General features: G+C 34.4%; 1 protein-coding gene across 1 annotated transcript in view; it reads right to left on the bottom strand.

Moving 5' to 3' along the window:
- Window positions 1-2023: 2023 nt before the first annotated feature.
- LOC126977667 (zinc finger protein 470-like) overlaps window positions 2024-15779 on the bottom strand; it is a 50279-nt gene continuing 36523 nt past the window's right edge. The window contains exons 19-26 of the mRNA XM_050826410.1: window positions 15076-15216; window positions 13815-13874; window positions 12489-12548; window positions 9520-9568; window positions 8525-8602; window positions 6391-6447; window positions 5423-5496; window positions 2024-4808 (exon numbers count right to left, since the gene is read on the bottom strand). Of these exons, the coding sequence (XP_050682367.1) occupies window positions 4722-4808; window positions 5423-5496; window positions 6391-6447; window positions 8525-8602; window positions 9520-9568; window positions 12489-12548; window positions 13815-13874; window positions 15076-15216 (606 nt within the window). The 3' untranslated portion in view covers window positions 2024-4721. The remainder of the gene's footprint in view (window positions 4809-5422; window positions 5497-6390; window positions 6448-8524; window positions 8603-9519; window positions 9569-12488; window positions 12549-13814; window positions 13875-15075; window positions 15217-15779) is intronic.

The raw sequence follows: 15779 nt of genomic DNA, 5'->3' as shown, positions 1-15779 counted from the left end.
CGATCTGAGCGATCCAATGGGAACAGCTAGATACGACAGTCGCTAAACGATAAAAAATGTTGACGACAAACAATCGTTATAATGGGAACAGGTAGAGACGACAGTCGTCGAACGATAAATTAGTCGTTACGACATAGTGGGAACGCGCCCTTATAATAATTAGCTCAGTTAAATCCCGCATTTATAATGGAAACAGATTACTTGAACAGCGCCATCTTTTCGTAAATAAAAAGATTACTTCATCATTTGTATACACGTACGTTCTATGAAATCATTTCATAATTGCCTTAAGAGTAAAAATGCTGCTAGATGGCGTGAAATACAAATTCACCGCCATTTATTTCTTAACGAATTAGATACTATAATTTTGTGGAACCGTCTTGACATGTCACGCGGTTCTTTTGTAGTATAAATTACTAGATGGCGCTTATTAGTGATTTATTAATTTAAAAATTATATAAATTGGCATAAATGATATTTTGCAAATACAATAATCTTATCAAATTAGTGTATTATCATCGGTCCTTGATAAATCTACAAAGTTTCAATGAAACCTGGCCGTTTAAAGTGGTTCAAAATCGCGTCTAAAGGAGTCAGTTACAAACATACAAGTGAAGCTAATATAAAGCGCATAAAAACAACATGTTATAACCAAAATATTATGTCTTTTGCTTTTTAAAATACTCTCCTTTACATTTTACACATTTTTTCATGCGGTCGAACCATTTCTAAAACAGGAGGACCACAGATCCGAAGGCATGTTTTCTACGTGCTGATTGAACGCTATCACTGCCTCTTCGGAATTGGTTAAGGTGAAACCTCTCATCAAATCTTTGATTTTGGGGAAAATACAGAAATCACAGGGTGTTGGGTCGGAGCTTATTGCAGGATGGGTGACGGAGGCTTTTTGGAAGCTAAAAATGACTTAGTTTTGTTGGCCGTGTGTGAAGTACCGTTGTCATGAGGTAGTAGAACGCGTCTTATTGGTCGTCTTTCGCGAATTTTTTTTAACACGCTGGGTAAACAAATCGTAGAATACCACTCGCCATTAACACTCTTTCGATCTTCAAGTGGAATTGTGCAGATGGGATCCGTAGCTGAGAAAATAATGCGATCTTTTTTTTACCAACGTTTCTCGCCTGCCTCACATTTGTTGGCCTGTTCTCATTTTCAAACACCCATTAACAAGTTAGTTTATTTATTTTCGGGTTCAAAACAATAAATCCACGTTTCGTCTCCTGTGACAATGTCATAAACAGCATTAGAATGTCCGTGGTTGTACTTCATTAGCATTTGTGATCACGATTCCACGCGAGCCCGCTTCTGCTCCGCTGTCAGTTCATGAGGGATCCAACGATAACAAAGTTTCCGAACTTTGAAACAATTGGCAAATGATTTCCCGCCAATTATTTTTATTACTAAGGAGGTTGCAACGTTTCAAAAAATATAACATTCGAAATTCAAATAGTTCCCTTTAGCTAGAAGTGCAAAACTTTGAGCCCCACGTATGTTTTTTATGAAAATACGGCACGAGACGAGCAGGACGTTCAGATGATGGAAATTGATACGCCCTGGCCATTACAATGCAGTGCCACTCAGGATTCTTGAAAAGCCCAAAAATTCTGAGCGGCACTACAATTGCGCTCGTCACCTTGATACATAAGATGTTGAGTCTCATTTGCCCAGTAATTTCACTAGCTACGGCGCCCTTCAGACCGAAACACAGAGATGCTTACACATTACTGTTTCATGGCAGAAATAGGCACCGTTGTGGTACCCATATTTAGTAATATAAGTTATATAAAAAGTTTATTTCAAATTAATATCATTCATAGTATGTTAGTAGAACAAAGATGTTATAATTATGTCTCTGCATCCAACAAATACAATGGATTATATTAAATTATTATATGATTTGTCTGTATTTATGGAACGTCATTGTCAGTAATGCATCTTTGAATGGTAAAATTCTTAATCACAGTCATCATAAATAAATTAATAAAAATCATGCAATAAAACTAGGTTATGTAATAGAAAAAAGATTTATTTCCAGAATCATGATGATATACAAATCATAGGGCTAGTCACTAGTCAGTTGTTTAAAATCAAAAAACGTTCACACAATAATATGAAGATTGACAAGCTAATCTTGTTATAGAAAGTCTGAGTCGTAAAGTAATACAAAACGATATAAAGAAGAGACTGTGATCACATCATACTGCGCCCGTCATTCTGAGACAAACTTAGAATATCTGATGTGCTCACACACTGCAAAACAGAATATACAGGGCTTCCCACGGCTGTGCTACATGGAGTGAAAGTATTTTTAATATTGTAGGTGTAACAATTTACTGAAAGAAGAATTTATTTTAGTTTAAAAAACAATTTAAACTGCGTTTATAGATTTTTAAATAATTGCCTGAACCGGGAATCAAACCAGCTAGGTACAAACAAAATAAATTCCCCCACAGCCACCGAGATCCCCAGATCCTCAACCCGCTAGAATTATTTTTAAAAGGGCTACGTTAAAAAATTTAGTTTATAAGAACTGGTATGAAAGTGTCCACGAGCTACAAACTGAACTTAGACTTATTATTTTAAATATTGACTATAACATGATCAATAAAGCGACAGGAAGTAAAATAATCAAAAGACTGCGACATTGTTATTCAACAGAATGGGTCACTTTAATTTTAAATTAAAAAAATAAATAAATTCATAGTGTTTCTTCTATTTTTGATCCTATGTTATGTAGCAAAATAAAAGCCTTATTATGAAGCCTTTTTGAAGTTATACTTCTTTAGGCGCGTTATGAAAAAATGATAAGAGTGAAATTTTAAGATGCACATCACTGTAACACGATAGTAGCAGGTTGAAGTTGGTTCTTAAAATATTCTGGCGTTTGCGACATTCGTTTTTTCTTTGCTTTCTTCGTCCATTATTGGGATAGGCAAAGGGTTCAAGCCCGTATAGTCGTATTCGTTATTTAATAATTAATTGTCAAAGCCATCGTTGCAAGATTTTTACAATATTGTTCTTTCAACAAACGTAGAATAGCACGAGGAATAAATAAACTTAAGGATTTTTGCTTTTTTAGGCCAAATAACTTCTTGCGTGCATACATAAGCACACAGTAAATTGTTACATCTACAATATTTAAGGTGTGGTATAGTCATGGGACACACTATATTTTACGGTTACACAACACTTGCTTTTAATAACTAATAACTACGTAAAATAGTTAAAGAAATAATAATATTATGCAGTCTAGCAAACAGTACTAGAAAATAAGAGAATGATTACAATATTAAACGTATCAATAGTCCTGCGTTAAATTATGGAAACAATATCTTATTCTGAGCACGGACTAGTAAAATAAGAAGGACTCCGTGTCACCTTACATAACAGCGAGGCACCAAAACAGGCCGGTGAACGTGTAAATACATAGCCACACGCACACACACTAATACAAGCCGATCGGCCACCATTATGAGATTCGTCTGTGACAGATCAGTTTGCGTCGCAATAAAATATTTTAAAAATGCCGTCGTGCGTTGTGAAAAAGTGTAAAAATAACACTATAAAAGTATTTGTGGATATATGATTTTTTAAGGGAGAAAAAATTGTGTATCTGGTATACCCCGTAACCGCACACACACTAGGATAAAGGTGCTTCACTTGCTAATATTACGGACTCCTTCTGTTTTTACTAGTCCGTGATTCCTTAGATGTTTTATACTTCTAGATAGATTCTCTTGCTATTAGACAACCGATAAAAACAGGCCAGGAATATTAGTTTAGTGTGCGTGACAAGCTTTCACTCGCGATTTGTACGACACTTTTCAAATTTCATTTCTTTAATATCCCAAGGCCTGCTGACAAAAACTATCTCTGAAACTTGCTTAGGCTATTACTATTATTCGGGAACATAAAACTTAGATACGTCCTCCACGCACGAAGAGCCACCAGCGACTGAAATCAGTAACTAAATGCGATTACACTTTCCTAAATGCGTTTCTAATTAAGTTTCTAAGTGATTCAGTCATTCAGAACCCATCATTACTTCTGAATTTAGTAAGCTAGTTTGCTGAATGCGATTATACTTGTCTAAATTCAGTTAAATGTAAACACCGCATACAGTCCATTATTTTCGACGTTTTCACAGCTGTCATAGTCTATCTAAACTTATAAATGATCTAAGATATTATAAATGAAAGTGGTGGTGGTGTTTGAACGAAATTGTCAATGACTTGTTATTTTCATGTGATTGTGAATGACATTTTTCTTTATAAAATATGTGTTAAGAAATGGTAACTGATAGTTTTCTGGATATAATTACCCGTAATTTTATAATAATATATTAAATAAAATATGGAAATACAATAAGAGATCACAAACATTTGATGGTGGGTAATCACCTCTATCCGTTTAATAATTTACAAAAAGTACCCAACCTTAACGAAACTTATTTCAGTTTGGAATAAATAAAATAAAACTTTTAATTTCGTTGTAATACGCGCCTCGATTGTGAGTCAAACCCGTTGCCCAAGTTCTGGCAACACCAAGCATTTAATTTCTGTGTAATATTTTATTTTTTCTGTGTGTAATTTGACCTGTGCATTTACACAGAGTGCTATCATTTGCTTCTGCGTTTGAAGCATTTGGGGTAAATACGACTTTGGGGTAAAGCCACAATTTCCCCCAAACTTAAGTTTTTAGTACTACTCGCTGACAGCCACCCAGCCACTGTGTCCGTTCGGTAGCTCGATCTGTATCAAGCGCACTGCCTCGTTGCCTTCAGAAATGATCTGTAAATTAATTATTCTTATTTGAACGTATTGCATAATTACCCCAATTATTTTATTCAGACAAATTCAATCGCAATAATTCTAAATGGGCGCTCAGAGATTGTTGTGTTATTGCATTTCCTTCTTTTAATATTTTAATAACTGATTTATGGAATGTGTGTGAAAATGAAGAATGAGGATTCAGGATTGATTGACAGTTGCCATAAAACCTAGACTCGCATACAATCTTTCATACATTAGAGATCCATAATTGGAAGCGTTAGTTAGCAGAACTGATTGTTAGATGAACTTTGCACAAACACAGGGCTCACTTTGTAAATAATCAAGCCCGTCTCTGTTATGTACATCAGGAATATTGAGAAAATGCCTACAAAAATGTACAGTGTAAAAAAAGCAATGTATGGCGGTCCTCCACAGCGCGGTTTTAAAGGAGCTATCTTCAACGTTAGTACGTAGTCAATACTGTGGAATGAACTTCCTGGTGCGGTGTATCCGGGACGGTACGACATGGGTAACTTCAAAAAAAAAACGCGGCGGTGATCACTTAACACCAGGTGACCCCTACGTTCGTTTGTCCTCCTTTTCGATAAAAAATAAGAGAGCACGTAACAGACCTGTGCGTTTTGCAGTTGTTCCGCCGTGAAGTTCTGAATCACGCTGCCTTCAGTTATGGTGTTGTCCATGTTATCTGTAATAATAATACCAGCAATAACTAATACATTCACAGTAGCTACATAATAAATTAATCTACAATTTATTCCTTATCTCCTGTCACTCGTAAACCTCAGAGTTCCTCTGAGAATAAGTAGATAACCAATTACCCTATAAATTAGACATAACTCATCTAATTATAGAAATAACACATTCTTTATACGATCCGCAAGTAATTTTAGCAATTAAGTTGACTTTCCTGACTTTGATATATTTAATATAATATAATCATTACTTTCAAAATATTGATTTAGTAAATTATAATGTAAGTTTGAATGAACTGTTCTGACTATTAAAATTATTTTATGTTCATGCCCTTAATTAATGTTCTTTAGTTTAGAGTAAGAAACCCTTTGTGATTTACTTCTAAGTTTAAACAAATATAATACCACTAGTCTATATTTTGATCAGTAATTTATAAGAAGCCAATTCTTACACGATTACCCGTTACCCTCTACAAGTGGAAACATTAAATTAACTTAAGTAATTAAGTAAAATGAACCTAAATTTTTGCAAGTTGAAAATTGAAAAAGAAGAATGATGAACACGTCTGTTTTAAAAGAGAGAAAGAAAGAGAAAGGAGAGAGTGAATGTGATTTTGATTTGAGTCAAATACTAAATATATTTAACATATTTATACGAATAACAAAACGAATTCTTATCTTCCTCGGATTTTAATGGTTATTATTGAAATCCTATAAACTTATATTTATAGGAAAATAAACCATCATCGAACAAAAAAAACAACTGATTTTGTTGACTCTCTCGATTCCGGAAGGTTAAATACTGATTTATGTCCAATTTAAAGTATACTTCATGCTCCACTGTCATTAGCATAATGTATGTATAAAAATATTTTCAATAAACTTACGTATTGTCACCAACGTCGGTTCCTCGTCTTGATCATGCGATAACTCTACAGTTTTACCTATAATAATAATTCATTTACTCAATTACTCATACAATAATAGCAACAAGTATATATATTTGGAGATTTAATATTTTGATAAGATGGAGAATAAAAACAAAATTCGCTTAAAAAAATACTAAACTATGGAAAAAGTCGAAAGAGAAAGACGCAATGTTAGTTTTTTTTAAATGAAAATAAGTTACGAGACGAGCAGGACGTTCACCTGATGGTAATTGATACACCCTGCCTATAACAATGCAACGCGGCTCAAGATGATAAAAAAAAACAAAAATTCAGAGCAGCACTAAAACTGCGCTCGTCAACTTGAGCCAGATGTCAAGTCTCATTTGCCCTGTAATTTCACTAGCTACGGCGCCCTTCAGATGGAAACACAGTAATTCTTACAAATTACTGTTTCACGACAGAAAAAGGCGCCGTTGTGGAACCCATAATCTAGCCTTTCTGTGCAAAAGAGCCTCCCACTGGTAATTGGTAGACAAGATGGAGCGATGATCTGGTGAAAATCGCCGGATGGTTGGATGAGGTCAGAGTAGGACTGATCGTCATGTCGATCTTTGCGGGAGGCTTTTGTCCAGGAGTCTACGTCTTTAGGCTGAAATGTGATGATGAATCCTTAAATCGCGAATTTATTTTAGGGAGATGGCAATTGTGAATGAGGGTAGATAAAAAAATATTGACACAATTTATCGTGCCCCAAACTAGTCATAGCATGTACTATGGGTACAAGACAACGATATATTTAATACAATATACTTACTTAAACATACATTAATACATATAAACATCCATGACTCGGAAACAAACATCCATATTCATCATATAAATGATTGCACCTATCGGGATTCGAGCCCGGGGCCTCTAGCTCAGTAGGCAGGGTCACTAACCATTCAGCTATATGGGTCGTCGAAAATAAAATAATAATAAAAATAACAAATACAATATACTTACTTAGATGACAACTGTCATTCTTGACATTGACACTTATAACAATATGTAGGTCAGTATACCTACATTGGTTAGTAAAAAAGGATTTTAAAACATTTCATATTTCGTTTTGGATCTAATGCGCAAACCCATACGGATAAAGTCATGGACATCAGCTAATATAAAAGAATAACTATTAGAATGTAGATATCATCCCCACCATCTGGATGTGTGGCGGTCCTCCGCAGTGCAGTTTTCAATCTACCTTCCTTGTGCGGTGTTCCAGGACGATATTTTTTTTATTAGGAAAATCAAACAACTACAACTTACAAAGTAGGTACATAAAGAAATAACATATAAGTCTAATAAAATTGTAGTCAGATACACTATACACATCTTACTATGTAAAACTTTGACGTATTCAATGTTAGGTACATACAAAACAAGTTTATGCAATACTAATTGAAACTAAAGAGAAATAAACAATGTTCTTAATATTATGGCCAGTTTGTTAGTAGTTAGTAAATTAAATTTATAAAGATCAAACAATTAATAAACACAAAAAAGAAAACAAAAGAAATAATTATCTACACAAGTGTACACTAAATTATGACCGAGTATACCCACCTGTATAGCCAAGTGGTAAGCGATCCTACCTACTAGCTAGAGATTCGAATCCCAGTAGGTGCAAGCATTTTATATGATGAATATGGATGTTTGTTTCCGAGTCATTGATGTTTAAATGTAGTTATGTTTAAAATAAGTAAATATATCGTTGTCTTGCAACCCATAACACAGGATATTTATGCCTAATTTGGGGCAAGATAATTTGTGTAAAAAGTGTATCAATTTTATATTATATTATTATTTACAATGATATTAACCTTTTGATGTTTAGTAGGTATTTAAAAATATGTATGTAAATAAATCAAATATTATCCAGTATTTTTTTAATTTGGCACTTGAACTGGCTCTCGGATAAATGGAAAATATCAACACTAACGATATTACTTTCTAAAAGCTCTTGTATTTTATCTGATTTTAGAAGAAAGTGTCGACGGCGGTGATCACTTAACGACTGGTGACCCGTACGCTATTTTGTCCTCCTCTTTCAGAAAAAAAAAAAGATTTAGGTCGGGTCCGTACATACCGTCTTGGAATATAAGTTTATTATCACTGGTGCTGATGTAGATCTGCGCTGGACTCTCCCTAGCAGCTTCTACTTCCACTGAAAAAAAAAACACGACATTAACCGCTTAGTGTATTTTTTAACAGACTTTAAAAAGGAGGAGGTTCTCAATTCGATCGGTATTTATTTTTTATGTATGTACACCGATTACGCTGAGATTTATGATCAGATTTACGTAATTCGATGCGGAATAGATGCCATTTGGTCCTATAAAAATTTTACATAGTATGGCTCAGTAGTTTTCATTTTATAAACATTTTTATAAGGATTGCAGTTTTATGCCAATATTTTTGTGCTGCGGAAGTTATTCGAGCTATGCATAACTTAGCTTCTAGACAATCATTAAGATTAAAATAGATTACCACTATCCATGCAATTTAAACGAGCAATTCTTGTATATTATCTGAATCTCAGAAACGGCTCCAACAATTTTCATAAAACTTAGTATACAGGGGATTTCGAGGGCGATAAATCGATCTAGCTAGGTTTCAATTTTAAAAAATGTAGTTTTATACCAGTTTAAATGAGAATCAGCTACAATAACATTAGAAAACAAAGGTAAATTTCGCCACTATACTAAGCTATAATAGCTCAGATAGGACATTGGGTGTTCCGGAAAGCATATTTTTTTGTTCAAGTTTTGTACATTCTTAAAATTCGGAGCAAGGCTCGGTCGTCCGGATATTTATAGCTAATATATCATAGCTTTAAAACAATCAACAAATTATTTAGATTTGAAAGGGCGACATCTCAAATCAATTTCCTAATATGCAAATATTGGGGTTGAACAGGTTATCAACTGTAAAGTAGATCCTGTAGATGAACTCGAAAGGTTGGCTCAGTGCAAAGAGCGCTCGCACGGAACGCAAGAGGTCGCCGGTTGATAAATCTTGTTTTCAAATTTAATTTGTGTACATTAAATTTATATTTGTAGCTATAGTATAAGTAATACTCACAAATAGTCTGTTCTTCGGAATTCAAATTTGCATCATCGGTGTCATCTATCTGAAATACAGATGAAATACTTCAATATGTTTTTTTTTTAATATTTTAATTAATCAACCCCAAAGCAATGTTTAGCGAATAATAAACCTTTTGTGCAAAATACTGCAGCCGATAATGAGACCATGTTCGATTGACAAGTCGTAAACCGTCAGCTGCGCTTGGCATTAACTTCTTAGTTTTTTTTTATGAAAATAAGGGACGAGAGGAGCAGGACGTTCAGCTGATAGTAATTGATACGCCTTGCCCATTAAATTACATTAATTTTAGTAACTGAAAGGGAATGCTATATATTCTGTATCGGACTGTTTTTTCGATTATTGTTGTCAAATACAAAAATATAAAAAAAAACTGTTTCATCATCATCATCAGCCGGAAGACGTCCACTGCTGGGGAAAGGCCTCTCCCAAAGATTTCCACGACGATCGGTCCTGCGCTGCCCTCATCCAACGTATTCCGGCGATCTTGACCATCTTGCCTACCAATATTGCGTCTTCCGGTACGTGGTCGCCATTCGAGGACTTTACTGCCCGTTGACTTTAATGGCCGTTGGCCATCTGTCCGTCGAACTATGTGCCCTGCCCACTGCCACTTCAGTTTCGCAATCATTTGGTCTATGTCAGTTACTTTGGTTCTCCTACGGATCTCCTGATTTCTCGATCTCGCAGAGAAACTCTGAGCGACCATGAGCTTTCTCACGAGGCCCATAGTTAGCGACCACGTCTGCGTACCGGAAGTTATCACTGGCAACAGATTGAGTTTATTTGACAATAATTTTGACCTACGGTTAAAAACAAGGAGAGAAAGAGTCAAGAAAGTTTGTATGGTGAAATGGTCACTACTGTCACAATACAGGCAATAGAAGAGTAGCGTAACTCAGCGGTCTGCTTGAAATTTATACCTACGTCTGGGCGGAACACTAGGGTTGGTACATACAAGAAGACAGTTAAGTACCACTGGACACTGTTCCATATGTTTGACAGCATATTTTTTGTACCTATTTGAAGCGCCACTCGTGAGCGTCCAGAGAATTAATTTTGACATTATAATACAAATAGCTGGAAAGGAACGTAAGATACTCTGCAGTATTTTTACATTTTGAATTCATTTCGTACGTTTTCCGTGTTATTTATACTTCAAGAATCAACGTAATAATGAACACATTTTTTTGTAAATAGTTTCCCACCATCTATGTTGTCATCACTAGTTTTAGTACCGCAGACTCTCGCTACATGGTCAACAGGACCAAAATGGCGAATATCAAACAGGCACAAAAGCACTTTCACAGCCGCCAGTCCAGTGGTATATAATAGGTCAGTGTTTAACTCGGACAGCGACCAATCTCGGCGGCGTACGGCGTGGCACTTAATGGTTTTGTCTCCCAAGATTGCTTAGCGACCGCATATATAGTTTGAAGGTGTGCGTGCGTTGATTCGTGCGCTCTAATACTTTTTTTTGACGAGCAGGACGTTCAGCTGATGGTAATTAATACGTCATGCCCATTACAAAGACTGAAATAACCTTTTTTAACTAAATGTTTATGAATATGTACACGGTACAAACACCAAAATGGCAATGGCCACTCAGGATTCTTGAAAAACCTAAAAACTCGGAACGGCACTACAACTGCGCTCGTCACCTTGAGACATAGGATGTCAAGTCTCATTTGCCCAGTAATTTCATTAGCTACGGCCCCCTCTGACCGAAACACAGTAATGCTTATACATTACTGCTTCACGTCAGAAATAGGCGCCGTTGTGGTACACATAATCTAGCCGGCATCTTGTGCAAAGGTGCCTCTCACTGGTATGAAGTTAATGTTCTAATGTTTCCTCTTAAGGAAGGGAAGGAGATAAAACCCCCATCACCTTAATAACCATATTGTCAATACTTTACAACAAAAGTGAGGGGCGTGCACTGTAGATCTAATTAGTCGTAGTTGAGCTATGGAATATGCAATCTGGAGATTGTTTACCGTATAGTTATCGTAAGGAAAAAAATTATAAATGATCAATAGAAGTGTGGTTATACAGTAACGTACCAAATTAATAGTTATTTATGCAACTGTTGTGTAATAAGGGGTATTAAAACACGAATGTGGATTTATCTCACGAGGCGAAGCCGAGTGTGATAATAGTATCACATGAGTGTTTTAATACCTAATTATCAACAGTTGCATACAAGACTTTATCTACACCCAGAATATGAATCCTTTAGATTCTAAAACAGTTAGCTTCCTGCTAACACTAAAACACCAGTCCTAGTAATAACCTAATATCATTCATTACTGATTATATAACTATAACTAAGTATTGAAACAATTATTTATTTTAGTAGTAATTTACATTTTGTATAGTGCAATAATTAAAATTCACTCGAATATTATGTTCTTTTGCAGCGTTTAAAATGATCGCTCATTTTTTGTAAACAAAACAATAAAAAAATCGAAGAAAAATGGCGGGGATTCGAATAAACTACTTTTTTTTACGGCGCGCGACGTTCTGGGTGTGTGGAGCGCGCGTAAACGAAAATGTTCTTTTATTGAAATACATACAGATACCACGCATCGAGCAATAATAATGTGGCTGTATGTTGAAACTCTGCGCATGAAGGGATAAAAAAAAACATAGGAGTGTTGTTATGAAATTCAGTACAACATTACAACACTCGTTTGGATGATGTAATGGTTATTAGAACATTGGGTGTTTTAATGTTGGCAATAAGCTAACTGTTTTAGATTCTTTAATAGAGGATTTAAAGCATGAGTGTAGATAAACTAAATTAACTTTAACACTTTATTTATTTAGGTTCAAAACGAGGTAGGCAATGCCTAATCTCCTATAAATGCACGCCCCTGACAAAAGTATCCTCTTTTCTAATGATTACATCATAAATATATTACTGGTGTATTAAATATACTTACGAACAATTTCTCTTGAGTGTCTTTGTTGATGATCACAGATTTAACGGTGATGGCGTTACTCTGAAAATTGATATAAATTATTTTAGAGCAATCGGCCAAATATTTTTTAATCAAATGTGAAATCAAAATGGCTGAAACTGAAACATTTACCCTTAAAGCTATTTTGTATGTTATAAAACCTACCAGAATTAGTGGCTTTCATTTATTTCATGTTGTAATAATGAAAATCACAAAAAAATTGTGAATGTTTATTAAATTTTCATAAATATACTGACAGTAAATACGTATTCATAAACAAATCAAATCAAAATGTCTAAAGTAACACTTTTTACAGTTTACCACCACTTTGAAAAAGGTTGAGCTTTAACGAGATGAAGTTGCAAAAAACTCAGTTACACGGTTTAATTCTTTATTTAAATGTGTAACACTCGCGTAGTCAAAGAATATACTAGTAGATAATATATACATGTAAATAAAATTGGAGTGTCTGTTTGTAATATTGAAATAACCTTTTTTAACTAAATGCTTATGAATACGTACAAGGTACATACACCAAAATAACACTTTTTTCAATTTTTGTCTGTCTCTTTGTTCCGGCTAATCTCTGAAATGGCTAGACCTATTTTGACGGGACTTTTACTGGCCGGTAGCTAATGTAATAAGGAGTAACTTAGGCTTCGTTTATTTAAGAAAAAGAAACTATTATTTTATAAAAATAAAGTAATTGCAAAGTCCAAGAAACTGATTAACTATAAAAATAATTTATATGGCACAACAACATTTGCCGGGTCAGCTAGTTAATCAAGGTTAAACAAAGGAATTACTGAGTACAGTAAATGCATCAAACCACACACCCAGTAAATAAATAAAGTTATTTTGAGAGCATTTAAGTAACGATTAAGACTAGGTGACCCGACGGGCGTTGTTATGTAGATAATAATAAATACTGTTATATAGGCATTTGCCAATAATATTTCTAAACATCAAGAATTATTTGCTAAAAATGCTCCCTGTTGTTATAATGTAATTGTTTCACAGAGGAACTGTCAAACCGTGCGTCACAAAATTCTCTCATTGTAAATATTATGTCCATACAAAACAAATATTGAAAATAAAAATAATTATGGGTACCAAATCGAAATAAAAACATCTCTTAAGTTGGACTAAGCTGCACTCCATGAAGTAATTCCCATTAAAATCCGTTCATTAGTTAAGGAATCCATCGCGGACAAACAACGTGACACGTAAATTATATATATTAAGATATAAGTATATATAATATATTGTTTTATGTAACTATAATAGAGACAAAATATATTTACTTACACCATCACTCATTTTGATAACCCTTGGTTGATTTGCCACGATTGACTGTGCATCATGACCCTAAAAACAAAATATTATAATTAGGGGTAGCACTGAAAATGTTTAGAAAATGAAAAACGGCTTAATGTAGAAAGTTGCCAACACTTTTTTGTTGATTTTTGGTGGTTTTTGGCAAAAGTCTTTTGTCTAAGTTCTATATATGTCTTAATATTATTAATAATTATTGTAATTGTATATTGTAGGGTCTTTTAGATATAGCTTTACGTTTGTCAAATAGCATATAGCAATAATTACCCATATTTAGCCCAGTGGTTAGTGACCCTGACTACTGAGCTAGAGGTTACGGGTTCGATATGAATGTTTGATTCAAAATCATGGATGTTTATGTGTATTTATCTTACTTATATCTTTCAACAAGCAATTCTTATACATATATTATATAAACTGAATCTGAACGATTTTCATAAAATTTAGCATACTGATATATATTTCAAGGACATTAAATCGATTTAGCTAGGTTTTAATTTAAAAAAATATGTCGTTTTATCCATGTTTTAATGAGAAACAGCTACCATAACATTAGAATACAAAGGTAAATTTTGCCACAAAAGAATATAATAGCTCAGATGAGACATTAGTTGATACAGAAAGCAGAAAAAACCGGTTCGAATCCAGATTTCCTATAAGTTTTTTTTTGTTCAAGTTTTGTACATTTTTAAAAATCCCAGCAAGGCTCCGTCGTGCGGATATTGTATGTTTAAGTAAGTATATAAGTATATTGTATTAAATATATCGTTACCTTGCACCCATAGTACAGGTCTTGCCTAGTTTGGGACAAGATAATTTGTGTAAGAGTGTGTCCATATAATTATTATTTGCATGTCTGTCAAGGCGAAACATGTGCCTAGTCTAAATTTGAAACAATTTGTGAATGTTGGAAAATAAAGAACTTTGACTTTGAAGATCTCTTTATAAGAAGCAGGGGCGTGCATATCATGTAGCCAATTAAGTAGTGCCTACCTTTTTATGAACCTAAATAAATATAGCACTAGTGTTAAAATTAAAGTTCTGTTATTTTATAACCAAACTTCTGTTTAACACCCACTCATAAAATTTTTCCTTACCGTAGGTAAGCAATTTCTTCATATTCCAAAGCTCAACTACGACTAGTTAGATCCACAGTGTCTACCTCACTAGAAAACCAATGCACGCCCCTGACAAGAAGGTGTCATATATCTATGTATATGTCTGTTTGACTTACAGCATTGGCCATGTGCTGGAACAGCTGATGTTTCCTCATATAACCCGTGCCGCACAATACGCACTCGTACGGTTTCCTCTCGCTGTGCACGAAGCGATGAATGTTGCGGTTGTCACGAGAATTGAACCCCTTATTGCACACCTGCCATATACAATATATTATAATATGTATTAAGCATTGTTTTTGGTCTACATTTCTTTTTTTATTGCTGAAAAGCACTAAAAAAACACTAATGACTCTATAGTAATAAATATTTATTTGTTTTTTTTTAAATGTAGATAAGGGACGAGACGAGCAGGACGTTCAGCTGATGGTTATTGATACGCCCTACCCATTACAATGCAGTGCCACTCAGGGATTCTTGAAAAACCCTAAAATTCTGAGCGCTCGTTACCTTGAGAAATAAGATGTTAAGTCTCAAGATTTGTCTAGAAATTTCACTAGCTACGGCGCCCTTCAGGCGAAACACAGTTAAGTTAATAAGAAAATAAATTACATTTGTCTATCATTCATAGTTAGACTCCAACTAGACTCCCTACTGCCTAGACAATATTAAAAAGGTCGTAAAATACGTATACAATAAACTTATACAGATAACATTAAAACATTCATTCAAAATAACCTTATTTCGTGGCAATAATGTTCAAAGTCTACTGTATATGCTTATTAGAAATAGTGATACCAAGTCACGCGCGAGACGGACG

This window comes from Leptidea sinapis, chromosome 2 (assembly GCF_905404315.1).
Source record: "Leptidea sinapis chromosome 2, ilLepSina1.1, whole genome shotgun sequence".
In the NCBI taxonomy this organism is placed as follows: domain Eukaryota; kingdom Metazoa; phylum Arthropoda; class Insecta; order Lepidoptera; family Pieridae; genus Leptidea; species Leptidea sinapis.
This window is presented reverse-complemented; position numbering and strand designations above follow the sequence as displayed.